The sequence below is a fragment of the Larus michahellis genome, chromosome Z (assembly GCF_964199755.1).
Source record: "Larus michahellis chromosome Z, bLarMic1.1, whole genome shotgun sequence".
Taxonomy (NCBI): Eukaryota; Metazoa; Chordata; class Aves; order Charadriiformes; family Laridae; genus Larus; species Larus michahellis.
In genome coordinates this window covers 51574495-51600691 of record NC_133930.1, presented here as the reverse complement: position 1 = coordinate 51600691, position 26197 = coordinate 51574495, and the positions used below count along the sequence as shown (strand labels likewise).

The following is a 26197-nucleotide window of genomic DNA, read 5'->3' as shown; positions in this document are numbered from 1 at the left end:
AATTTTGTACAGTGCCACACTTGGCATCTATAGGTAAATCTTAAGTATTGGTATCTCTAAATATCTTTGGTTTGAGATAATTATCTCTAACACATGAATACTTACTTTTAAAGTAGCTCTGAGCATTAGTGGTTTCTTTTTTTTTTAAACAGAGTGTAATGGCAGGATTTCTAGGAACATGTTATGAGAATTTTTTATGATACGTTATCACTTAAACTATAAATACAAATGCTACTCTTGGATCTGAAAATACACATATTTACTGCAAATTGTGATTCCAATTCCAATTTGATGCAGCTTCCTCTAACAGGACATTTTCAGTGTTCTACCTGAAGAAACATGTTTTCTCACCTGTAGTACAGATTTTTCTCTTTGTATGAGTGCACTGCGATAGAAGTCAACCCTTATGCTTAGAAAAAATGCCAGATAATCTTGTTAATATGAAGAGCTCAGGCTGCTTTCTACCTTATCACTAGCATTTTCAGCAAGATGAACACATATTGAAGCCTACAAAGCTCTGAGGTGCTGGTCAAATGTTCTTCTTGCTACTTCACTTTAAAAGGAACATAAATTTTGAGTATACTTTCAAATATAGTCTCTGTTCTCATAGATATACAATGTCATGTAATCCTTACTGTGCTTCACCTGCATGCTAGTTAGATTTTTTATCTTGACTGTGCTTACTAGAAGCTTTTTTCCAGAATCTTACATGAATTTCTATCCTTAATTGGATAAAAGAAGACATGTTTATATTTGCATAACTCTAAGAACGTTCCCACTGATCATCAATGTGGGACCATGCCCCTCCTATTTGTGAGCAGGACTTGGTGTACTCCTCAAACCTTTCAAACTCTTTTCAAACCTTCTCAAACTCCTCAAACTACTCAAAAGTCATTTTATCCCATGTACCCATTACTTTTGATGGGAAAAGGTCCATGTTTAATCTTTAACTGTACCTGACAGGCTTGTTTACTTGGCAAGTTGGTTCCACTTCTGTTGTGCCTGAGCTTTTAAGGGTACAGACATAAAAGAAAATGTTTTTTCAGGTGACATTACTTGGTTAAATTCTTGCTGAGAAAGGAGTTGCAGTTATTAGTTATTTCTCTTTTTTTTTTTTTTAACGGCCACAGGCAATACCTGTCTAAGGAAGTAGTTAATCACATCTCAAACATTTCTACATCATAAGGATTTTGTATTTCCTTCAGAAAAAAAAGACACCCTTGTTCTTATATGACTCATTGGTATAGGATCAGTTGTTAGTTTCCAGCATACCTGATCTGGAAATGGCCTCATTTTCCTCCCCTTCTATTTTCGTGGCTACAAAATTCTCCAAATAAGCACAAGTTCCTTGATTGAAACTTTTTGTTTCTTTGGTTGCAACGTTAACACGTGTTTCTGTATCATAGTTAGGTAACAATTTTGGTTTCAAAAAATCATTGGGAGGTTCTACTTCAGAGTTTGTGCATACCATTGAGATCATTGCAAAGAGTTCTTCAACTTCTTCCATCACATTGACTTTCTTTCCTTTCTTGAGAAATGTTTAGCTCTTCAGATTTGTTTATGACCTATATTTTTTACTGACTGTAGAATAGACAAAAAACATGTATGAAAATAGTAGTAAATAACTTTGGGCATTGTTAAAGCCACTTTAGAAGTACTAAGATTATAGGTCACCCTCTCCTCTAAATCCTCCAGAAGTCCTGAAAAATGGTTGTGTCTAAAGAAGTAATCAGGTTAAACAAGGTATTATTAATAATGTGCACTTTAAATAAGTTGCAAGTCTTTCCGTACAAGTGAAGCTAGCCTTCTGATAGTTGATGGAACAGGATCATGAGGAGCTAGGGCTTTGAGGAGAATTTATCTTCCCTTGTTTCCTTTGATTGAGCACCTGAACCATCAGAAGGACACTGCCTCTGAGCAACATTTTGCTGAAAAACAGAGCAGAACAGTGAGCATTTGCTGTAGAATAACTTAGGTCTGCTTTGCATTAAAAATAAAAGGATTTGAACACAAATCTCCTCCCAGGCCTGTCAATCTTTGTAAAGATCGCATTTTCCCCAATCTTGATTTCAATGGAGTGTCTCTTGATGTCTTTCTGTTTGCAACAAACTCTCCCTGGGAAGGTCTCTTTCCCGTGCTCAAGAGGCAGAACTGTGTCAGCTCCATGATCCTCTCTGGAAACAACCAGGCTTGCTGCCTGCTGGGTCCTGCACTCTCTTCCCACCTTCCTCCCAGATTTTTCTGACGGTGATGCTGGGGAAGGAGGTGATGCTGGGGAAGGAGGTGATGCTGAGGAAGGAGCAAAGTTCCCCCTCTCACTGCAACAGAGGATTGGCCAGAACAATGGAGCTTTTCTTTCTGAAGGCCAGAGAAGAAAAAGAACGTATCTGTTAATCAAAGATAAATGCAAGAGTTGTGGCACAAGCTGCAACCAAGTGGTTTTTTTGGTGCTGAGCACTGCTGGTGTGTCATGAAGGAGAGGTTCACTGCTCATAATCTCATAATTTTAAAACAAGCCTGGGGAAGATTTTAAAGGGTAAGATATGATCTCTTCATGCATAGATGAGTTCCCAGTAAAATCTTACATCATAAACAATGTCTGGTGGTGGGAATACTAGAGCAAAACACTTAAATAGTTAAAGAAATGCATGAGTAAGGGCAACCTGCAATAGCTGAGACATTGACTGAGTTGGATTGCTCCAGGAGATGTGATGTCTCAAGGTTCTGACCTTAACTGTGGTTTCTACACAAGTCCATCTGGAAACTTACTCTGTTTCAAGGGGTACCTATATGATAAATCCAAGTTATGACTGGACTATCCTGGTTGCTTTGACTTGACATAAGGTAACATGTCAGGGATCATTTGTATGTATTCTAAAAGTGGTGGCTTTTTATCTCCACAACTGGTGACCCAAAGAACAGTCTACATCCTAACTGCACTTCTGTTACCCCTAAAGATCTGCTTCTAAATGTGCAGTAACCTAGGACAGGTGGTACCTGCCTCTTCACAGTCTAGTTTGAGAGTTCAGAAAATAAAAAAAAAAAAAAAAAAAACAGAACCCTTCCATCCCGTAGAATTGGATTCCTGAGCTAGGTAAGAACTTCAGTCCTTCAAGTACCAGAAAATACTGCTCAAAAAGAGGTTTTCTTCTGCTAAAAAGTGAATTTAAGCCCACTGATTTCAGTGTGGGGGTCAAAGTGCACATTTTGGTAGTATAGAATGCAAATTCTTCTTCATTCCTGAATTGGCTATAATTTGTTCCAAACTACATTTGAAGTGCATGTGATCCAAATCACTTTATTTTACATGCTTCTGGCTGCATTTTTGTACACTGAGATCACAAATAGTATGGAAGATGGGGTGCAAATAATGGGATTAAATTAGGCTATAAAGGTATCAATTAATTCATCTGGAAACATTACATGGCAGGATATAACAGTGTAGTTTCCGTAACTGCTCATATGTATTTTGGGAGAGTTGCCAACATCCCTTCCATTTCCTAACCTGGCTCCAATATGCTGCAGATTGCTCATCTTCGTATTGTGGTTAAATAAAGCAGAGGGACGAAGAACTGGTAAGACTGCTTTGTATTTAGGAAAATGGTCTGTGCAAGAAATCATGAGTCTTATACTTCTCTCTCCCCTTCTTATTAGGATGGTGTTTCTCAATATATTTCCAGTTCTGATTTACTAGTGGAAAGAGTGACTTTACTGGACTCCCACCACCAGCTAAGGTGTGATGGTGTGATCCAGGTCCCCTAAACTCTCGTACTTACAGCAATGTTGCTATACACACCTCTAGAAATAAATGCTTTGAATTTCAGCAACATTCGTGTTTGTTTTCTCTTACAATAGTGTTCAATTCTTTTATAAGCTCAGAACATTCTGCAACTCTTTGATATTCTTTATAGATTACCTGTCATTTCTGTGAACACTTTATACTTTTTACTGTAGTGAAAACATAGTGTTGTTTTCCTCAAATCATTCCTTGTTAATAATCGGTCATTCCATAATCTAAAGCATGCTTCCTAGGCGAAAAACGATGTCTTATTACGGGAAACTATGAATTTGCCTCTAATCGATATATCATTAGATTAATACTCAAAATGTTTTCCAAAACAAATCATCTGTATTGGATATAATATTATGTTAGTCTTCAAATGCCATCACAGACAGTTGTAATTTGAAAGAGTTGTGGTGAGAAAGACCATGTTCTTTTATTTATATCTAAGAAAATGAAAAAAAAGTTATTTGAAGACAAAAATTAAAAAGGAGTGGGGAGGGAGGGAAAAAAAAGCAAGGGGCTGAGAGGAAAAAAAATAATCCCACATTCCTTTCTAAACAAGTCATAATATACATGCTTTTAGTGGTTTTGAACATTGGAAAGTTTTATGCCATGAATCTGAAAATGCTTTAAATTGTACACATTTACACAGAAAAAAAAGGGTTTGGTGTGTTTTTTAGGGTTTTTTTTGTTTGTTTGTTTGTTTTTTTTTAAATGCTGGTTTTAAATTTTGAGTATCTAAAGCTAATGCTTGCCGTAAGTTGTGGTTTGTTCTGTAGTACTGAACAGATGAGCTTATGGTTTTTTTTGACTGTTGGATTTAAAGTTATTTAAATACATACATAAGTTGTATCAAGAAATATGTATTCTAAAAAGTTATAAAAAATATATGTAATTACTACTTGCTCTGAAGAGATTGTTGTGTCTTCAGGTGTCTAGCAATTGATTACTTAAATATTCCTTTCTTGTTCTCAGAAATTGGAAATTGAACGTTCAGTGTTTGTTTCCCTTGTGCAATGCAGAAAGAAAAGGGAATCAACTATTCCACAATAATGGCTGATTATCTTATTATCTCATAACCTCATTATCTCAGGAACACAGAAAGATGTGAAACTCAGTATAGTTTCACACATATTACTACTTAATCTATGCGTGAATTTAGGGAGTCACTTTAACTTCCTTTGCTTTACTTTCTGCATTTGGAAAATAAGGTTGATGATATCTTCCCATCTCATGACACTTCAATATTCATAAATGACTTAGAAGTTCTGAGATAAAAGAAGTTGCTTATTTTTAATAATTGCTATTCATGGAGGCCATCATGAAGCTGGTTTGAAAATTATGAATGCATAGTTATTTTTAAAATAATGTAGGGAAAAGAAGCAACAACAACAACAAATTAATAGAAACCAAAACTTGAATTGAAAAGAGCTAAGTCATAATTAACTTGATCTAAAGTAACTAAAAAGGTTTAAAATATTTTTTTTAGAATGAACTTCAAAATCACAGCTAAGATCTTAAAATAACAAAAACAGAGCAATCATTTTGTATTGTGCATATGCCAAGCACAGCACATATGGTTTGAGCTAATAACTTGGACATTTAAGTGCCAGAATAATATAAATAAAACTAAGCAAAATAATATGCATGTGAGGTCTCCGTGATAGTTGCAGCCTTTATGTTTTTAGCTTACTATATACTCTTGTGCATATCTTGACAATGATTTGACACATGTGGGAAAAGTTTATTTTTATATTCTTGCCAAAACAAGCAAAATAGACCTGTCAACTTAATTTTGATTTGCTGTGGGATTCTGTTTGATATATTTATATTATTTTTATTCCATTAAAAAATATGAAGTACTGGCAACCTAACAAAGGCATTTCAAAATATGAGAGAGTTTTGCCGGCATTCATGTCAATCATTTCCCTAAGCTACTTTATTCATAGCGTGCATAGACTATGATAGTATAACATAATATATAGATTAAGATGCATAATCTTCTCATAGTTTCTTGACAGAACAGTTTTTACTCCGTTCAAGCAAAATAAATATTGGTATTGGTTGTACACTATGTTAGTAACCATAATAAAAGAGAAATTTAATTTAGAGCACCTTTGCCTACAGCAAAAGCAGAAATATCCACCAGATAACTTTTCTCTTTGAAGTACTTTAAGACAAACCAAAGACCATTGAAGGCAAAGGAAGCATTTTCCTTCATTTCAGTGACCCTTGGAACCAAGCCAGAGTATAGAAAATAGTATATAACAATAGTATTTGTGTGACACAGAAAATTGCAAGCCTTTATACTCAGATTTTTTAAAAATTCTATTTGAATATCCACATCCCAAGAGAAATATAATTGTTTATAATATGACATGTACAAGTTTAGTAATGTTGTTTATAAGTAGCAAGCCCAAAATATTTTATAGAGAGTATTTATTTTCTGTTTCAAAGGTATGTCAGTATTAAAACAGATTAAAAAATCTGTTCAAGTTTTAAAAAATACTGGTTGACTGACGCATATCACAAAACATAGGACACAAGTTAAATACAACTTCTAGTACCTTCACGTTTCATTTTCCTCTGTACCTGTCCAAATGAATCTTTATTAAGAGAGAAAAAGAACTACGCTGGAAAAAAAGTTGCTCTGCACATTGTTAATGTCTGACTTTATCCTGGGAAATAGTTTGGTTTTCACCCCAAACCATTGCATCAAACTGGCATCCACACAATATTTGTGGTGTGGTATACATCACAAAAAGTAACTGCTGATTATCATCACAGAAAATAAATAAGGAAAACATTCTTAAGAACATAGCTGGTTATATTTTCCACTTTGTTTGAAAGATTTGCAATTATGGGTTATCTAAAGTGGACACCAAATAACAGAGCAGCCCAACAAATGGCTGCCTGCCCTGTCATACAATTACTTCGGATTCAGTAAGTATATAAACACCAGACTTCTTCATCATTTCTCAAAGAGGAAATGAAACTAGTAAACAGGGAGTGTGCACTTCAGGGTATGGACAGAGACAGTGGATAGTTGCCCTACAGCTCCAGAAGAAAACACAAGTGCTTAAAAGTTCAGTAGGTTAAAATATTTATTAGTTGATATAGGGTATATAGGGTAATATAAAACACTGCAAAAAATGGCTGTAAAATTGGCACAAGAAATAATGAACTAAAGCCAAATTCTGACCTGCAGGAAATTGACTCAGTTATACTGACTTCAGGGAAAGTGTATCTAATCACACTGGGTCTGAATTCATACATAAATCTTTGTCATTGCTTTTGGTGGTAATAGTTTTGTTCTAGCTATTAAAAGAATCAGATTATAAATTCATATGAAATATTTTGGATTGCTTAAAAGCTATGGACCAAATTACTTCCTACAGTAAGTCTGGTTTAACTGGTAAAACCCAAAAGTCTAACATGGATTTAATCTTGAGTTAATAACATTTGTTGGTCCTAACAAGCAAATTTAGTATCTGTTTTCATCCAAATTTATTTGAATGTAATATCCCTGACTCACCTGAAGAGAAGACTTAACCTGGCACATTTTAAATCAGGAAAAGTGAAATAGTGGTGTTTGAGCAAACTATAAGTTGACCAATGGCACAAAAGCGGACAAATGGCACATGAAAACCACATTCCCTGGCAGACAACTTACAGTGTTGAATTGACCCTACCTTTATAGAAAGCATCTTCTCCACCTCTTTCACTTCTTAGGAATCAGGAGCATCTCTGAGACAGATGATTGTAACTCTGTGCTGGCTACATGCTGGAAATGGCCCAACTTCTTCTCAAAAAAGACCTTAAACCGTCTCCTTTGCCTCCCTTATATGAACACATTCACACCACACCCAGAATTGCTGACTCATAGGCCCATAGAATCACAGACCAGCCCAGGTTGGGAGGTACTTCAAAAGATCATCTGGTCCAACCTTTTTTGGGAAAGGGAGCCTAGACAAGATCATCTAGCACCCTGTCCAATTGCATCCTGAAAACCTCCAGTGATAGGGACTCTACCACATCTCTGGGGAGGTTGTTTTCCAGCAAATAGTTGTTCTCACTGCAAAAAATATCTTTCTTCTATTGAGATAAAACCCCTCCTGATGCCACTTGCATGCATTGCCCCTTGTCTCCTCCATGTGCCTCCTTGTGAAGAGAGAGTCTTCATCCTCTTTGTAGACACCTTTTGAGTGCTGGAAAACTATGATGACATCCTCCCTGAGCCTTCTCTTCTCCAGAGATGAGAGACCCAACTCCTTCAAGTCTTTCCTCATAGGGCAGGTTCTTCATCCTTTTAGTCAGCTTCGTGGCCTTCCTTTGAACATTCTCCAGTCTTTCTGTGTCATTTTTAATTTTGAGGATGAGAACTGGACACAATACTGAAGGTGTAGCCTGACAAGCACTGAATAGATTGGGATGATCGTATCTCTATCTCTTAGTAATGCCTCTGCAGATGCAGCCTGGGATCTGATTTGCCTTCATTGCTGCAGCTGCGCTCTGCTGACTGATGTTGAGCTTGTTATTCATCAGGACCCTCAGCTTCCTCTCAGCAAGGCTGCTCCTCAGACACATGGATCCTAGCCTGTACTGTGCCCTTTGGTTATTCTGACGCAGGTGCAGGATTTTAGACGTGTCCATGTTAAACTCCATACAGTTCTTGCTTGCCCCCTCTTTCAACCCGTCCAGGTCTCTGTCTAACATGGCTCTCCCGTCTGCCCACATCACGACCCAGTTTAGTCTAATCAGAGAACTTGGTGAGGGTGCTTTCAATCTTATCTCCCAAGACATGTGTGAACATGTTGAACAGTGTGGAGCCCAGTATCAATCCCTGGAGGACCCTACTTGTGATAGGCTGCCAGCCTCAGTAAAAACCGTTGATCACCTCCCTCTGAGTGTGGCCTGTGAGCCAATTTCATACCTGTCTTGCAGACCACACATCCAATCTGTATCTTGCCAGAACTGTTCCTTCAGTTGGTCTTTTCAAGGGCCCACATTGTGGCTCCACTCCTCTTCCACCTGATAGCTCAAAACCATTACCATGACCAGATGTTCTTGCACTTCCTCAATGCCCCAGCTGTTTTGATAGAATTAGAAGAATTTTTCAGTTTTTCCACTTTTCCACTTCTTTTCATAAATTGATTATTCTGACTTGAGTGGTGTTATTGAGTATGACAGCCCTTTTTCGAACATATTTCAAATAAATGCGCTTACTTCTTCTCTTCCTGACTGTGTACTCTGCCTCAGTGGTGCTGGTGAGAATAAACTACATACAGATTATTAAAAAGTGGCAAAATAAGTTGTGGTACTCCCTAAAAAATGAGCTAAAAGTGAAATAGCCATGAAAATTCCTTTTCTAACTTGTGTTAGGATTGATTGTGCTTTCTTTTTAGCTGCTAGAAATGTTTATATATCTAAAATGTTGGCTTAAGTAATAGTTTTAATCAACTGCTTTTATTCCTTATATCAACAAGGTAATTTGCTGTTTTTCTGTTCACTGCTAGAATGTCATCCTAGTTTTTCTAATTCTGCAGCTGGGAAATGTAACTACAAACCACAACAAATGATACTGTTGTGGCATATTGTTGCAGAAAACATTAATGTTCTTCCTCCCTCCCAAGCCCCACCCCCACCCCCCTTTTTATCAGACATTTAAAAAGAAATATTTTTTGTGTCTTGTCAAAATATTTCAAAGTCTACTAAAGATTTTTAGACTAAAAATAGGGAAAACTAATGTGAAAGTACGTTCAGAATAATTTATTATTTTATGAGGAAAAAAAATGACAAAATAATGTGGTCATTATATATTTGGGTTTACTTTGTTTTCTATTTAGTGACATACTAAATTCTCACTTGCCTACATTGTATTTTCATGTTATTCATTAAGGCAGGATTTCTTTGAAAGGCCAATGGTAGAGAACAACGCAATACTTGGGAAAACACGGTTTTCCAGCAAAATCTGGCTTTGCAAATTCATGATATTCTGATGTTCCTACTGCTCACCTCTCCAGTGCTACACCTAGCCATTACAGAGGAACTGATTTTCATGGTCATATGCTTATGGTTTATCAAAGCAGACCATCAATTTTCTTAAGGTATTTCAGCAATTAGAGTGCGAATGTTGACCATTCTGGTGTTGACCATTACTGGTGTTAGATTCCTGCACAGTAATATGCTATTTCCTAATTAAATGACTGCAGAACAATTTAACTGACAGGAAATGACACATGTGGACATCCATCAAAGTTATCTGATATATGGATCCAGCTGACATAAAAATGTAACGTAATATGAAGTATTCCGTATGGTCTATGTCTGGATAGTATGAATTCATCAAAACAAACACATGAGCATGACAGCTAGATACTTTTCTTACTTGCTTTGACAATTACATTATTATTTCAGTGGGATTACATACTTTCAAGCTGTCAATGTGTGATGTGTGTCACTTGCAGGACTCCTAACACCAAATTAAATTTAAAAATAATAACATACAGAAGTTCTGATTGTCAAGTTTTTACAGTGATCTTCCATCAATTATTTCTTTTTTTTATAACTTGAGATCACCAATACAGCATACACACTTCTTGACAAGCCCTTTGCTTTCAACAAACCACAAATTAGTGCTTTTAGTTTCCATTTATAAAACTAAACCCATGAAACCTGATTACTCAATATCCATGCAGACCTTTCGTTGTCCAATTTAACACTGTTTTAGGACTTGATGTAAAAAATGGCAGTCTATAACCAATTTAAAAGTGCCCTCTATATCACAGGTTACTTCTGCAGCTGGGACATCCTTTCTTTAAATTGAATGTGAGCCTTATCAAATTTAAAATTCAATTGTAAGATAAGCCTGTCCAAATCAGGCTCATCTGAAGATTTTCTTGTCAGAGCAGCATCTGGCGAGTCAAATAAATACCTAAAAGTGACTTTTCCAGTTTTAGTTATTTTAAAGACAAATATATGATCATGTAAGAAGACTAAGTGGTAAAATTATAATGATATTCTAATATGGTTGCAACCGGGATTCCTCTTTAATGGAATAAGGGTGTATTTTCTGTTATAACACTAATTATTTCCCAAAAGACTAACTAGAAAAAGTCATTATTGCTTCAGAATAGGTGTCCACAGAGGGAGTTAGGATTGTAATGGTATTAATTCATGCTTGACCTTCTAATCTGCATACCTACCTGAAGAAAAAACATGAAGTCAGTCATGAAAGACAAAGTACAGTGGGATGCTATGATGTTCCGAGCACAGTGAATTACATTTTTTTTGGAGTATAATCTTGAAAGAAAACTGAAACCATTTCCAAGATCCTCTGTTAAAAAAGTGCCTTTGGGCAGCCTTTTATTGCAACACAAATGAAGTTTGATCTTTTCTGACCTTTTCCCCTCTTAGGTTACTTCCTGACCTTTTTGGAACCAGTAAACAATATCACTGTAGTCCAGGGACAAACAGCAATCCTCCACTGCAAGGTTGCAGGAAATCCATCTCCGAATGTCAGATGGCTAAAAAATGATGCCCCAGTGGTTCAGGAGCCAAGACGGATTATCATCAGGAAAACGGATTATGGTTCGCGTCTGAGAATTCAGGATCTGGATACTACAGACACAGGATACTACCAGTGCGTGGCTTCGAATGGGATGAAGACGATAACTGCAACAGGAGTGTTGTTTGTAAGGCTTGGTAAGTTCCTGGCTTTTATGATTACTCAGATTGCTTTATAGACTAGGTATTAGTTTTCACAATAGCATAATGAGAAATTAGTTTTATGTTTTAAGAAGAATTCTCAACACTAAAGGCAATAAATAAAGCCATTGCCTAGGGCCTCTCCCCCATTGCAGAACTTCTCAGTTGAACTCGATACCTGTTTACTGGTAATAAAAGAAAGTAAATACAGGTGGTAAGTTCTGTAAATACATATTGAAGAAAAAATTTGAAAGAAGTGCCAGTATAAAGTAGAAAAAGGTAACATTTCATTGCTTGGAGTTTTCACCCTACTGCTGAACTCAGTTCACAAAAAAAAAAAACTGAAAAGAAAAATGATAAGTGATTTTCTACGTGACGTTCATAATGCTGGGCCCACTCTTGTGGAATACCTCGTCTGTACTGCTACATGAAGCCTGGCCTCAAATTCTGCCCTGTGACAGCTGAAGGTACACTGTACCTTTCAAGAAGTACTTATATTGCACTTTGGACACTTAATCATCCAGCCTGGAAGGCAAGCTTTTATTTAGTTTCCTTCTGAAGCAATGGGGAAAAAAAATCTAGAGACATTTTCCTAAAATTTCTTCTAATTTTGTAATTAAAATAGCTAACTCCACAGTTTAGTTTGTAGTGATTCATTAAGTGCTGGGTATTGGACCTTGTTCCCACTGTGACAAAGGTTAAGAGCATGCCTTTGTACTACCATAAACTCTGATAGTAAGGCTCAGGTGGGGCTTATTAAGAGGTAAGTGATGTGTCAAGATAACGCATTGTCTTTTTAACAGCCTGTGCATTTATGGTGGGAGATAGTTCCTAACAAAAATTAAGTCCACTCAAGTGGCTGCCTGAGCAGAGAGAAAGAAAATTCATATGATTTTTATTTGTGGCTTTGAATATAGCAATATATAATTATATGCAGGAATGCAGAGGGTTTTATTTGAATCTTGAGACAAACCTTCCTTAAAGAGACAGTATCCTTTAGATTAATATTGACTTTTTAAATGCTGTTGTCCTTGAGCCAAACTTGCCAGCAATGTTTGTTTGTTTTATGTTTACAGGTCCAACAAACAGCCCAAATCACAATCTTCAGTAAGTACTTTTTGGAAAATTACTTAATGCACTCAGTAAACACTGCCTGCAACCACAGTTTGCTTGCTAAAACTATCTAATTTGATTGAAAACTCACAGAATAGATGAAACTTTTTCAGACAGGGATAGCATTGTGTTACAGTGGGTTTTGGTTTGATCAGATTTTCTTGAGCAACTTATTCTTGCTTACTTCATATTTTGGACAAGCAAAACACCACAAAGTCATGATGTTTGAACAATAATTGTTTACAGGGCAAGTACGGTCTGGAAGAGTGGTTAAAAATGAATGGGTAAAATGCTTAGGTTGCTACGGTTGTAAATTTACCCATGTTATGTTATTATAACTTGAAAAGTCAGATAAAACAAGGCTAGAATCCCATCTTTGAGTAGCTAGGTAAAACCTCATTTTGTTAGTGTCATTTTGACATATGGTGGTGATTAGGTGATTTTTGCTAGTTGCCCCGGCTCACTTGCTGATCCAGACATAAGGATGAAAATAGATCAGTTCTGTTTCATCATCATTGCTTTATGTGTTAGTTTTAATTTAAATACTGCATCTTGTATAGTTTCTTGACATAGATTCTGCATTTCGTCAATTAGTGGAGTGAGGAATGCAGTCTGAGGCCTTTTTGCATGTTAATGGCATAAAATCAGTGTTGGTGATGGAATAATTAAAAATAAGAGTAAAAGCAAACTTGTAAAGACACATGGATGCTTTTCAAAAATACATTATTGATCATTGTTTGTGATCTCTGAACTCACAACAGCTTGAATGGAAACACTTTAAAGAACTGCAGAGGGCTGACCACTGATCCACACAGTACCTCACTCAGTCGTCTTGCATATATAAAAATAATACCACGTAGTACACATTCTTGTATTTTATATGCACAGAAAGTGTAAATGAATTTAAAGGATTTCAACATAATAGGGATTTAACAAGTGTTCATATTTTTCTTAAAATTGATTGCTAACTACTGAAGATTAAAAACAGCTGTTCATGACAGAGTACAAAAAAAATGTAATCATTTTTGGTAACCACTGAAATCCTACTTCAGATCTTACAGCACTTTAGAAAAGTCTTATGCACCTGTTCTACAAAGGAAAAAAATAGTGAGATATCAAGAATCTGTCTGATCTTTCATGATATCAGAAGGGAGAGACTGGTACAAGAGACAATAAACTGTATAGTGAAGCACTGAACTGAAGTTCAAAGAACAGCTCTCAAACGCAACTGAAGAGTTGCAAGCTTTGAGCACAAGGTGAAAAGCTGGGAATAAAGTTTTACATTGATGCATTTTTTGTTATTGAGCAAATAATTGACCTTGTATCTTTTGGTTTCCCTAATAGTTCCCAAACTCTTCTCCTGTACTGAGCATTAACTTATTAATATTTTACAGAAACCAATCTAAATTAAAGAAATTCCAACTGATAAAGTGAAAAAAAATTACTACATGAAACATATTTCTTAATTACACACCACCACCCCCCAAAAGTGGAAGTGAATTAGGGTTTCTGAGCCATCTTTCATTCTGCTTGACTATTCAACCATTGCTGGTGTTATTGCTTGAAGAACCCACAACAATTTGTTGTTGTTTAGATAATTATTCTAACCCCCAATGACCCATCCCCACCTGGGAAAGGGAATCGGATAAAACAAGGAAACCCAAGGGTTGTAATATAAACAGTTTTAATAGAATGCCTAGATAATTAACATTAATAACACTGAAGTACCAATATTGATCCCGATACCAATATAAAATGTACAAGGATTATACTCAGCCAGCTCTACCAGCAGGAAGCTGTACACTCCCAGCAGTGGACAGCAAACGTCAGACACTGTGAGTGCTACGGTTTCGGCAGGAAGGGAAGGCCTCAGGGGTCCAGCACAGGGGCAAGGAGTTCTCAAGATTGCAGCCATCATAAAAGACAGAAACTCCATAGAAATCTTTCAAATTTATACTGATTGTGACGTTCATGGTATGAAATAATCCTGTTGGCCAGCTTGGGTCAAGTTTCCGCGCCTCACGCATCTTCATCCCTGCATCTGACTTGTTGGGAAACATTGAGATCTTGGAACCCATATACCATAGCTATTTTCACAAAACCATACCAAGCATTTTCACAAATTCAGGCACTAAAGTCTTCCAAAAATGCAGTTTTCCCAAGTGTTTGAAAAGACCTTACTGAAAAGTAAAATTACTGAAAAAGAAATCAGTCCTGTGTCACTCAAACCAGGTCAGCCGGCTTTGAACACAAAATAAAGGAAAAAAACAAAACAAAACAAAACAAATAAAAAAGAAAATCCTGTCATTTAGATTATGACACCTCTGAATTTCTCTTGTACTAATGGTATCAGTGGTGGACCTGGAAGCAGTAGTGTGTCATCATTGTTTTGGACCTGCTATTAACAGCTGAAATGAAGAGTACGCTGCTGGTAAATTAATTTTTTTTAAGATCCACTAGATTGAAGAGAAAGCTGAAACTTGAGAAAAACAAGCTCAGGTCAAAAGTCTAGTGAGAAGTCGTGAGAGACTTATGAAGTCCAGGAGCTTTCAGGGTTCATAGATCTTTGTCCCACTGTACGCCTGCTCCTGTTTCAAGTTCCTATCCTTCCTTTTAGTACTCCTTTTAATACTTTTAATACTATTTTTTTTCTCCTCTTATTCCTCACAATTGCTCCCATTTTCCTCTGCTCCATGCCTCCTATCTAGTCCCTCAAATAAAATCTCATAATTTGGCACTATTATTTTTTTTCTTTTCAGAAACTGACTGTGATTTTTTTGCTGAATATTTTGTATAAAATCGTGCAGGTGAATTTGTAAGCCAGAAAACAGGAAAGGGGGAAAAAGGCAAAAGACATACCTAACTACATTGAAGGAGCCTGCATGGAACAAAGGGCTCTTTCTGTTTGCTGGCTGCACAGCACAGTCTTGTGTTGAGCCACCTGAGAGCTGTTTCTCCTGGCATTAACGCTTCCAAAAAGACACGCTTCGGTGGAAGTGCTGAAACCTAAAACCATTGTAACTTGATTTAAAACTACACCTAATGAATTATTAAAGGATAATAACATTACCTATATAGATACCATCTAGCAAGATATTTTTATGCAGTCCATGTGTTCTGCTGTGGATTTCGAGAAATTATCTACAATTAAAGATTTCCAGAGATCAAATGTGCATTATATAGTCAGACTTGCCACTGCAAAAAAGGGCCATGACCTTCAGGTACTGAAGTTGAGACATTTCCATAAAAATCTAAAAATAAAAATTTTCAACCAAACACATAGTCTTAAACTACTGTGAATTTTTTTGAGACGGTGGAGACATCTTTATTTCCTGTGACGGTCCATATCTGTAAAAATTTCTAACGATTTTTCTGTAGAAATGGAAAAATACAATCTATCCAAATTATTTATAAAAAGTATTAAAATTATTGAAAGTATTAATAGCTAGTACAAATTAATTTACAAAGGAAATAAAATCAAAACACAGTCACAAAACTAGTCTCTGCCCAGCCTTTGGTGCCCAAAGGACTGTGCTACTATAGCACTGTTCTACTAGAGGACAAGCCAGCAGGTTGAATTCTTTCTCTCACTGCATACCTTTTGTATCATTAACATTATTAGCTTTTGCCCTTCTAAGGAGAGACATGCGGTCTGTTCAGAAAGATACAAGTATGTGGAAACAAAATAAACAGGTAGCAAATATAGGAGAATGTTTCTTTAGCATGATTTAAAATTAAGCAGTGAATATTAATCTCTTGGAGTCTAACAGCAGAAACAATTGCCTTCCTTTCTAGAGGTGTTGCTCTTACAAGGTAATGTCATTCTAAAAGACTACTTGTTCTCTGGTCTCATGTATTTTTCTCTCGAATTGCAAGGTTAGATTGAATTTTACCCATTGGGCAAATTCCTATTTTGAAGCTGTTCAGATTTTTCATTAAGGCAGGGACTGTAGTGGTGCCACCTTGAAGGGAACGTGAGATGGAAGATATCTGACAGTATGTTGGCTCTAAGGGCTTCTGGAAAATCTGATGAAGCTCTAGGAGAAGCAAGGAAGGCACAACAGAGTAGAGGTGGAAAGAAGTGACTATAAACTTAGCCCTTGCCAAGCGTATGTGAAGAGAACTGGCTCTGTCTCTCCACACGACCTTTCTACTGTCTGCTTAGGATGCAAGGAGGTGTACGTCTCCTTCCAGATCCCTGTGCAGCAGAATCAGGCTTTCTAAGAACCTTTGAGAAGTCCCTGTTTTATAGAACTCCGACTAAGATCAGTTCTGAGTTTGCAGCCTTATGCTGGACATTTAGAAGGAGAAATAGGTGAGAAGAAACACTGCCATCAAGTAAAATTGGTCATTATTTTTGGGAGGAGTTTTTGAGGTATTAATGATTCAGAATAAATTTACATGCTCTCATACCTTATTTTCTTCAGGTAGCTTGGGATAACAGCAAAAAATTTTAAGATTCAGTCCATTGAAGAAAAGTGATGAAGGAACTGTAGTTGAGAAAAAAAACCCAGTTCTTTCAAACAATGGAGAAGAGAACATCTTTAAAAACTAGTAACACCTCTGAGTTTAAACTCTGATGAGGAACCCTGAGGCTGGGGAGAGGGGTAGGGCAATTTATTTTCTGTGGGCGTGCATATCCTGTGGCTTTTTTCATATAGCCAGAGCACATCTCTTCTGTGACCCCAAAGGGCACTTTCTGCATGATGTGACAGGAACTTATAAAGCCTTATGATGGGGGCAAGTATGTTTTCATGATGTGGCAAATGTTCATGTACTTATAAGACGGAAAAGGTACCCAAAATCACGTTAAAAAGGAGGAACACTTTACTTACGGTCATACAACTGCACCCCTTCTAACTTCCTCCTTTCTGCAGATGGCACGCCAAATACTTTTAGTTTCAGTGCACATCAGCAACTGATAACATTTTTACTCTTGGAAATTATACAAGATTATCTTAAAATTTACATAAATAGATGTTTTTATAACCAATACAAGGTTGTCCTAGCTCAGAAGTTACAGTGTTTATTCAGGCCCATGAGGACCAGGTGTTCAACGATCAACCTCCTCCAGAATGACATGCACGCCTTTTGTTTCATCAAAGTACACGCTTGGCTGAGATGACCATATTTGAAGTATATATATTTTTCTAAGATATTTGTGGTAACATGTTGAAGTTACAGAATAAGCACATACTTAGTGTTCTGGTTTCCTGTTTTAATCAAGGAAGAAGAAGGATTTTGTGATTAAAATGCTGGACTGTAATTTTAGAGGTCTGGATTCAATTTCTGGCTGTGCTCCTGTCTCCATGTGTGATTGCAGCAAGTTGTTTAACCTTTTTCTCTCCTTGTTTTGTACATCAAATGGAGATGGTCGATCTTGGGAACTTTTTGCCTTCCTCTATTATGGGATCAAATCACTTTGAAATGTTTAGGGTACATTTTCTTCCCATAAAGCATGGAATGTTATTCCTATTTTATGAATGAGGAACTGAGGCACAGATTATCTCAGGCTGGTCTACGTTAAACAGCACGAGTTTGCCTTGGCAGATTTTCTGGCTCCCTGACAATACAATCTGGGGGATCTGGCTGGAACATGCTACAATTCCTTCCTAGACCCTGTGTGTTAGTTTCCTTTTTTTCTTTCAAGATTGGGAGGAGGCTGTATTTCACTCTGATGTGGGATTGGGGCTCCTTTCAGGGAATTTTGATCCACAGTCTCAGGTCTGCTTCTGGTGCTATCGGTTTAAGTGTCCTTTGAGAGTCTCTCAGGCTGAGACAGGAAATTTGCAGACGAAGGAGGGAACTGAAACCAAGGCTGCACTAAACCATTTTACATACTCTATTCTCTCTTATCTATTTTAGAGTGTAATTTTTCAGCACAGTTATTGTTTTCGCTCTAGCTATGTAGGATATACTCTAGTAGGGCTCATAAGTATACCATGTCACCAATAACATATAACTAAAAATTATACTCTGGGCTGTCCAGAGCTGTAGAGTACACTCAGAAGATGTTGTCCCTCTATTTTGTAATGGAAACTGGGAAATTTTTATCCTAATCTTACTTTTGTGTTTCAAAAAATAGATTTTTTCTCATTAAAAACCTAAAATCTGTGTAAGTCAAGGCAGGGTTAAAAAACAGTGGAAGTACTGGTTGGGGTTGCTTTGCACAACACCAGATCCCAGCTTTTTTCCACAATATGTTATTTCTTCAGTTTAAATCTTTTCTAATCTCTAGTACATAAATGACGATCAATCTAATGCATTTCATATGATTTTGTGATAGAAGTATAAACTGAATATATGCTTACAAAATTGATTAATTTTAAAAGCCAGATGGGTATTTAAACTAATATCCATAGCATGTTGGATTAGACACAAGTGTCTGTATTTCTGCAACTTATTCTCTGGGGAAACTGTTTGCAAGTGGTCGTTTTTTCCTTTCCTTCAAAGGAAGGGCAAAACAAAGGAAAGAAGCTGACAAGGAATTTAGAAAAAAGGATATTAGTTTGTTTCAACCTGTTATGCTTGCTAATCCGTATTGTTCAGAAACCCCCCAAAACAAAAGGGAAGCCAAGCATATGCAAAGGTGATTAAAATAAACCTCCAGGAAATCTTTAGTTTCTTTGTGCTACTGTATAAATTAAATGCCCGAGACTTATGGTGTAATGCATCTACTTTGCACTGCTTTGCTGAGAGAGCCTGGTTGCAAAGAGAAGAAAGCAGCCCTATGGGACTTCTCTGCTGTTGGGCAAGGTTTCCAAGTAGCTTAGGAATAAGAAGCCATTAGTTACACTTACATCTACTCTTACAGTTAAGCTAACCTAGGGTTAAATGTGAGGAAGCACCTTCCCACTTGTGATAAGCAGTACTGTCAAGATACTTTTAAATGGCTTGTATCAAGAGCATAATGGATGTAAAGCCTACCACTTTGCATTTATATGTGGGTCTACAGCATGCAGCACATCAAAGCACACAAACACTTTCTTTCCTAAGAGTTCTGCTTTCCAAAATTTAGAAATTCAGTTTGTAGGTGGGTATTAAAGGAAGTCAATGGTTTCTTTAAGGGAGAATTTACCCATAGCCTCTGTGCTGGGAGAGTCTGCTTCCTACTCTGCAGAGCAGTGGTTAGGTTTTTGATAGCCAGCAGGCTATCCTATCAGGCAAGCTGTAAGGTGCAACTCTGAGATGTGAAATATATGGCAAAAAGCCAAATACAGCTCTGACTTTGTAAATATGTGACCCCAACATGCCCTCTTCCAGCAAATTCCAGATCAAGAGCAGATGCTTATATTTGGGCAGCTCAAAGAAACAATTTGTATTAAACTACCAAAGAAGTTGCAAACGAAATAAAACATTTGTTAATCCATTTAAGGATATATGTAAATTGATATTCAAAGTAGTAATGGCCCTTGGACTTTTGGCAAGTAGCTACTGCAGCTGTTGGACACCCCTGATGTAACCAGCAATCTTTCGTTTGTTTTGATTTTACTTCCTCCCTCTCTCCCTCTCCTTCTCTCCTTCCTTCAGTAGCTTAAATGGCTTTCAAAGTATTTATTGTATGTGCTACAAAAGGACAGTTATATGTCCCTGAGACTTCCTGTCAGCATTTGACGCCACATTGAGTTTAATTAGAGTTCCTTAGGATACTGAATAGCCTCTAAGTGCATACAGGGAAAGGGTGAATGTTGTAGTTAGACACAAAGATAAAGGAAAGAAAGGTCTTTTCTAAAGAAAAGTAGGTAATTTAACAAAATGAGATAATGTTGTAATACCACATCATAAATCATCCTTTCCATTTTTATGACTTTATGGCTAATTTTTCCCTACTTTTGTATTATTTTCTTCTCTGTTTCAGTCTGAAAGAACCAAACAAACTATAGTTGCAACTAATTTAGTGTACTTGGGAAAAGGTAAAACAGATGGTACAAACTGATAAAGTTTGAACATTTCCATTCAAAACTAAATAACATTAAGAGTGATAGAAGACATTGTTTCAAAAAAAAGGAGAAAGAAAACATACTAAGGAAATCTGCTCTTTTAAATTGGTACTGCTCTGTTAAGTCCAAAATCTGAAGTATTTGAGGTAATAGTATTCTAAATAGAAAGGTGCAGGAAGCATGTCTCATCAGCACTCTCTCATATGCTCCTCAAAAATGTCAATTATAAGTGTCCCATTTCTCATTTTTCTCAATCTGATAATAACACAGAATTACATCAGTGGAACATAAACAATGTTTGATATATCACAGAAACTTTGTTTTTATACATATGTGTTCACACACATACACATACTTTCTCCCCATCCCCTACCTGCCCCCCTCACCCCGGGTTTTCTAACAGTTCCATTTGAGGGCCAGAAACCACATTTACCTCTGCTTCAAGCTGGAAAATCTTTCTTTTCAGTTCAGTGGGACACTCTCAGCAGGCTGACCTGCGTATAGAAATCCTGATACTTTTCTCTGAATCAGTTTTGCAAAATTACCTTGAAAAAACTCAGTGTTTTTCACCTGCCTAATGCGAATAAAGTAGTTCCAGATTGCAAAACAGTGAGTAGAGATGGAATGGGATAGAATGGAATGGAATGGTTCCCCTTGGCTGAGACCTACAACAATCATCTAGTCCAACTGCCTGACTGCTTCAGGGCTGACCAAAAGTTAAAGCCTGTTATGAAGGGCATTGTCCGAATGCCTCTTTTTAAGACACTCACAGGCTTGGGGCATTGGCCACCTTTCTGGGAAGACCGTTCCAGTGTTTGACCACCCTCTTGGTAAAGAACTGCTTCCTAATGTCCAGTCTAAACCTCCCCTGATGCAGCTTTGAACCATTCCCACATGTCCTGTCACTGGATACAAGGCAGAACAGATCACCATCTCCTTCTCCTCTTCCCCTCCTCAGGAAGCTGTAGAGAGCAAAGAAGTCACCACTCAGCCTTCTTGTCTCCAAACGAGACAAGCTCAGAGACTCAGCCACTCCCCATGCCTTCCAGCCCTTCCACCAGTTTTGTTGCCTTCCTCTGGATGCATTCAAGTACCTTAACCTTGAAAAAGTAACCTTTTTAAATTGTGGGGCCCAGAACCGCACACAGTGCTCAAGGTGAGGCCGCCGCAAGGCTAAATACAATGGGATAATCACCTCTTTTGACCAGCTGGTTATGCTGTGTTTGATGTACCCCAGGATGCAGTTTGCCCTCTTGGCTGCCAGGGCACACTGCTGGCTCATATTGAGCTTAGTGTCAACCAACACCCCAAGATCCCTTTCTGCAGGGCTGCTCTCCAGCCAGTCCTCTCTGCTTTTGTCTGGTGTTCTTCTGTCCCAGGTGCAAAAGCTGTCATTTGGTCTTGTTAAATTTCATGCCATTGATGATTGTCCAATGCTATTTAGATCCCTCTGCAAGTGATCTTTTGTCCCTCAAGAGAGTCAATAGCACCTCTCAGTTTACTATCAGCAGCAAACTTACCAACTGTGCATTTGACTCCTGTCTCCAGATCATTGATAAAAATATTGAACTGAACTGGCCCTGGAGTTGAACTCTGAGGAACACTGCTGGCAACTGACCACCAGCCAGTTGTAGCCCCATTCACCACAACTCCTTGAGCCCTGCCATTCAGTTATTTCTTCACCCAGAGCACCTTATACCTCCCCAAAGGCCACATGCAACGTTACCTCAATCCCCAAAATAGAGAGAGTCTGTTTTTCCTCCAGAGAGGAGTCTGTCTCAGCAGCAAGCAGCATAAGAAAATGTTGTTTCACATAGTGACAAATCTTCTATGCTTTCAACAGAAGGAGTGCAGACTGTCTTTTTACTTTCTTCTGCAATAGATTATAGTTTATTACATAAAATCATAGAATCATTTACATAGAAAAAGACCCTTAAGATCGAGTTAAACCATAAAACATTACATGTTGCATAAAAACATATTCTGGGCTGTAAGATCTGCTAAATTACACAGGAACCTGAAACTTAGAACAAAAGCATGCTTGTGAGTGCACTGTGTTAACTAAGCTAAAACTGCAGCTGCTTTTTGACTCTGAGTTGCTGTGGCGATATTCCCCATTTCTTCTTGGTAGCTGCAAGGTAGCATGTTCATGCTGTGTTTGGTAATTAATGTGGAAAAGACAACCTCAGAGGTTAACAAATTTTAGCTACATATTTTTTATTTCAGCATTAGATTAAGAAGAGAGAAAAGCACAAGTGTATTACTAAACCAATAGTTCCAAGACTCAGGCACTCAGGAAGATTGTGCAATGGGTGATCACTGTACTTTTAAATTCTCTGTCATTCAGACTGACAGTTATATCAGTATATACAGGATCACAGTTTTCAAGCATTAAGAACTGAACGATGAAATGCTAAACTTGGAGAAGCATTTGATTTCCCAACTGAGTTTTCTACATGTTTTGATTCATGAAGAGTTTATTAATATAAAACCCGATTAGGCTAATTTACAGAGCTGCGGTGATGGTACAATTGCCATTCACTGCCTCTCAAGCTAATAATGTTTGCGTAGCACTGTGTGTGTGGCATCTAAAAACAAATTATAACTCTGATTTTGGAATGCGAACTATTTTGCTTTGCCTGAGATACAAAGCAGTGTCCACTATTATAGTGTGCAAAGATTTAAATTAAAAAATGTAACATTCAGCCATTAGTTGGTTATACACTGAAAAAAATAAAAACAAGAAGAGATAAGTCTTTGGAAATGAGGTCTGATAAAGATTCAGTAAGTGGCTTTAAGTCCAAAGGAAGAAAAGTAAGGGGAAATTATCATTCAGGATTACATGAGGGCTGGGTGGATACCCAGGCATCCCAGCAGTTTTGGGTGATTCAGGGTGCTGTGCCCCCAGCCCTAACAAAGGATAGCTGCAGAGCCAAAGTTTGTTGGTTTCTACCCTCTTCCAGTGGCTGAAGTAGAAGAGTGCCTGTTTAATTTCAGTTCTTGAGAACTCCAGAGGCTTTGTATTGAAACTGGCATAGAATTTCCTGCACAGAAAAAGCTAATTTTCCTAATTTGGAAAAAATCAACAATCCTATTACGTGGCATTATGATGATACACCAAAATTATTTCATGAGTTCTGGATTCCTTAGCCGCACCACCCAGACATTTGTTGCTGGAGCCAGCTCACAAGCGGATAGCACTAATAATAGCCTGCTGTCTTCAGTACAGACCAGCCCAGAAGAGGAGATATATACTTACTCATCTATTGACAGAAAGAAATGGTGAGACACCAAAAACATTGGGTTTTTGATCCAGGTTTTGGAGGACTGTTGCTGTCCTGGTGGTAGCCCCTTCATACATCCCTGACCTGCCTCTTCCTCCCACTTTGATAGCCCCTGTCCTGCTGGGCCCTCAGCAAACTCCTCATACTATTGCCTCAATTAACCTTAAGCACTAGCCCTGATAAGGGTGCCAAGCAGTTTTATTTTCTCACATCTGCAAAGCTTGCTGTAGACAGAGTCTTTGGAGAATGTATCAGCTACATTCTCGTAGGCTGCACTGAGCACATGAAGATGGAAACGACGTAAAGGCTGGACAAATTTGGGTAGTGTTTCATGGGAACAGCAAAAGCTGTGTTCCAGCAAGTGTCAGGTGTCTGCTCAAAATCAGGAGAACATGGTAGCATCACAACAAAATGGCTGCTCCTTTTCCTGGTAGTGGTTTTGGGTTTTTTTGGTCTAATTTTTTTTTTTCCAAAGAGAAAAATGGTAATTTTCTCTTACCTCATCTTTTGAAATACATGAACCATTTCTTTAATTAAAAAAAAAATAATCTTTGAACGGTGGAAAATTTCAGCTAAAATAAGTTCTACAAAGTTAAGAGTAGCTGTGAAAACAGCCTCTAACATTGGGAAGTATTCACAAACTGTAACTTTCTGTAACATTGCGTAGAATAAGTAGTTCATACTTATCTATAAAAAGCAATATAAAATCTAACAAGTATTTAATATTGTTGCTTAGACGTTTTTAATGAAGTAATTTAGTTGATGCTGGGGTTTTCTGATAAACGGAATACACTAATTTTTCGTTAAGACTGCAAAGATTACTGTGAAACTAACCCTCCAGTGTTACAAGGTTATAAACAGTTGCTGTTTCTGTAGTTTTAATAAAAATGTTCTATGAAAGACTTTGAATATGAACACTTGCATGTACATATAATTATGTAAGCAATTTATAGATGATGCTATGATAATTTCTGGCTGGTTTACAAAGCTCTCTGCTATCAGGTGTATAATCTCTGTGTTAGCTGAAATAGAAAACCTGCCTTTGATATGTTAAAAAAAAAGAAGATAGAAAAAAATTATACTAGTAGTTATTTTAATTTTTTCATTTGTTCAGATACTTTTAATAAGTGATTGCATTTTTAATGACATGGTTAGTTAAAACATTTTTAATTCTTAAATAATTTTTAATTAATAATGGGTTTTAAGCATTTTTTTTTTTTCACAAAAAAGTCTTAGCTTTTTAACCTCTACCAAAAAGCTAGGAAGCATTTTACAGAAAACTTATATTTTCCATCATTCAATTAAAATAAAAAGAAAAAAGAAAACCAAAAACAAACAGAAAGCTTGAGGCACTTCCATAGGATTTAGTTTTTTGTTTTAAATTATTCCTTTGTCTTTCGTGAAATGACCCCTTCTATTTGGATTTACATAACTGGCTATTTTTGAAGATGCTTCCTTAGTCTTCTTTTCTTTCTAGACTTTCTATCTCCTACCTGTCTTCCTGGCATACGTATAAAAATCCATCAATGGATTTTAAACAATAACAATAAAATTTCTATTTCAGCATAAAAATCTGCCTGTGTAGGTGAATCACAATGCATGACTATCTACCTGAAAACTTGAAGGATTTTTTTTTTTTAAAGAATTTATTATATCATGCTTATTCCTGGGTGGCTTTTAAGGAGGGGCGTTGAGGGTTGTGCTAGGCAAGATCAGGCTGCCCTTCTCTCACCCACTCCCAGGCATAAAAAGGGACACCTATCCCCGAAGCAGCCCCCTTGTTGAGCCCTGATATCCCTCCCTCCCTCCTATGGCATCACAGACATCAAAGCTGCCCTTGCTCCTTCTTTCTCACCTCGATGGCTTTCTCATCCCCCTGGGCAGTCAACATGGCCTCTTAGCTCCGCCCTCTCAGTCACATCCCTCCTTCAGCGTAGCCCAGGTAGAGCCCTCCATCCTCTAAGCTGACCCCAGGGGACTGGCAGCCCCATTGCTGAAGCCCTGCCTGGGATGCCCCCTACCAGTTTTATTGCTACCTGGATACAACAGCAATTATAATAACATTTTCAGCTGGTGAACTTTCCAAGACCTTTTTGGAGCTGACCTGTGTGTACTTACTCAGGGTGACATGGCAGGAGAAGGAAGGATAAAAGCAAAGAAGAATTTTGCTTTCCTCTGGCAGCTGGGGGAATAGGGAACTGCTTGTCTGAGGCTCTTCAGAGGGCTCATTAGCCCTGTTTTTTTTCCTTCAGAGTGTCAGAGGGAGACAATTTGTTAGACAGTTGTAACACTCTGAGAGGGATAACTTGCCTTTAAAAAAAGGGGTGGGGAGGGAGACTCATAATGATTCCTTTGGTGAGCGAGAAGCT

At 37.4% G+C, this 26197-nt stretch overlaps 1 protein-coding gene across 2 annotated transcripts in view; it reads left to right on the top strand.

Annotated features, from left to right (window-relative positions):
• ROR2 (receptor tyrosine kinase like orphan receptor 2) overlaps window positions 1–26197 on the top strand; it is a 159253-nt gene that overhangs the window by 111764 nt on the left and 21292 nt on the right. For both annotated transcript variants that reach the window (XM_074570399.1, XM_074570400.1), the window contains exons 3-4: window positions 11201–11488; window positions 12568–12598. In XM_074570399.1, the coding sequence (XP_074426500.1) occupies window positions 11201–11488; window positions 12568–12598 (319 nt within the window). The remainder of the gene's footprint in view (window positions 1–11200; window positions 11489–12567; window positions 12599–26197) is intronic.